Source organism: Oryzias melastigma, linkage group LG13 (assembly GCF_002922805.2).
Source record: "Oryzias melastigma strain HK-1 linkage group LG13, ASM292280v2, whole genome shotgun sequence".
NCBI classification, from domain to species: Eukaryota; Metazoa; Chordata; class Actinopteri; order Beloniformes; family Adrianichthyidae; genus Oryzias; species Oryzias melastigma.
This window is the reverse complement of record NC_050524.1, coordinates 21,388,070-21,389,873: the sequence shown is the minus strand read 5'-3', so window position 1 is coordinate 21,389,873 and position 1,804 is coordinate 21,388,070. Positions and strand designations below refer to the sequence as shown.

Below are 1,804 nucleotides of genomic sequence, written 5' to 3'. Positions count from 1 at the left end.
AACCTGTCACCAGGGTTAAAGTATAACGTATAACAAGGTTTAAATACAATAAGATCTTCCAGTTTTTTACACAGCAAATAGTGTTATTGAGCAGCAGGAACAAAACTGCAAACAAAAGGAATGTTACTATTGTGCATGTGTGTGTGTTTGTGTGTCCATGTACGTGTGCCCATGAGTGTGTGCGTTGTACATGTGTGTATTTTTTGCTTGTGTGTGTGTGCGTTTGTGATTTGTATGTTTGTGTGTCTGTGGGAGTTTTTCATTTGTGTTTGTGTGTGTTTTGCCTGTGTCTCTGCGTTAGTATAGGTATTTGTTCGTTTGTCTGTGTCGTGTGTGTGTGTGTGTGTGTGTGTGTGCACGTGGGGGGGGTTGTGTATGTGTTTATATGAGTACTAATGTGTTGTTGTCAATACTAGTGTGTGTTATTTAGTACTAATGTGTGGGTTTTTTAGTAGTTGTGCATCCAACTGTTGTTGTCAGTAGTTGTGTGTCCGTCTGTTTGTGTCAGTAGTTGTATGTTTGTCTGTTTGTGTTATTGTCTGTAGTTGTGTCCATGTATTATCAGCAATGTATCATAGAGGTTGCCGTGGAACATTAAGCGGATCATCTTGCAAAGAGGTTCAGTGAAGTGCCAATGTATTTGCTGTTGTATGTTGTTGTGTGTTCGTGTGTTGTTGTCAGTAGTCTATGTGTTGTTGTATGTTGTTGTCAGTAGAGTACCGTATGATTGGCCTAGAACAGGAAGTGGATCATCTTGAACAGTGGTTCTGTGAAAGGCCAGTGTCCGTCTGTTGTTGTCAGTAGTTGTGAGTTTGTGCGTTATTGTCTGCAGTTGTGTGTCCATGTGTTGTCAGCAGTGTACCATAGAGGTTGGCGTAGAACAGGAAGCGGATCATCTTGCACAGCGGTTCAGTGAAGGGCCAGTCGTTCTCATCAGCGTAGTAGAAGATGAGGAAGGGCAGCGTGAAGATGTAGAGCGTGTCACACATGGTCAGGTTGAACATGTAGATGGTGGAGGGCTTCCAGTGCTTCGTGCGGAACACCATCACGTACAGCGCTGTGCAATTCAACGCCAGGCCGATCACAAAGACCAGGGTGTAGCTGACTGGAAGAAGGATGAACTTAAAGTCCTCATTGAAGTGACAGAAGTCACCGCGGGTGGGGTTGTCTGTGGCGTTCAAGCCTGAGACGTTCATGTTGGAAGTGGAAACACCTGAAGAAGAAAGATAAAATCGACAACAGGTGAGAAATAGACTGCTGTTTACTAGGGCTGTATTGGCTAGAGTCTGGCGATACGATACATATCCCGATACATATCTAAAGATACGATATGTATCACGGTATACAGTATTCCAAGACTGTACAAGAACAATTTAAAACTTTTTTAAGAGTATGATTAAGAAAAAAACTATACCTAAATATTAAAATGTCTTTCATTGATTATTTCATTTATTGATCACAACATTAAGCCCTGCAACTGTATACTATACTAGCAGCAGCATGGCGCAGAGTTTTCGTTCTGTACCCATCCCATGTAAAAATGTAGTAATGTCTTATAACAACAAAAACGATGAGGATGAACCTTTAACACAAGCTGGTTCTTGTGAGATCTGGTCATTATTTTTGTCTCGGTGAAGAGTTGCTCAAAGAGGCTCAGCGTGCTGTGCTGCCAACTAGGCGTCGAGGATTTTGGTGGACATTCATAAATAATGAATAAAATATTGTCTGCATTTTAAATTGATACAAGTATCGCCAAATGAAGTATCGGATACATCGGCAAATCGATTTTTCCCTGCACCCCTAC

At 41.6% G+C, this 1,804-nt stretch overlaps 1 protein-coding gene across 1 annotated transcript in view; it reads right to left on the bottom strand.

Moving 5' to 3' along the window:
* The window catches only part of p2ry2.1 (purinergic receptor P2Y2, tandem duplicate 1), a 6,972-nt gene that overhangs the window by 3,515 nt on the left and 1,653 nt on the right, over positions 1-1,804 (bottom strand). Inside the window, exon 2 of the mRNA XM_024276819.2 lies at positions 863-1,213. Within this exon, the coding sequence (XP_024132587.1) occupies positions 863-1,196 (334 nt within the window). The 5' untranslated portion in view covers positions 1,197-1,213. The remainder of the gene's footprint in view (positions 1-862; positions 1,214-1,804) is intronic.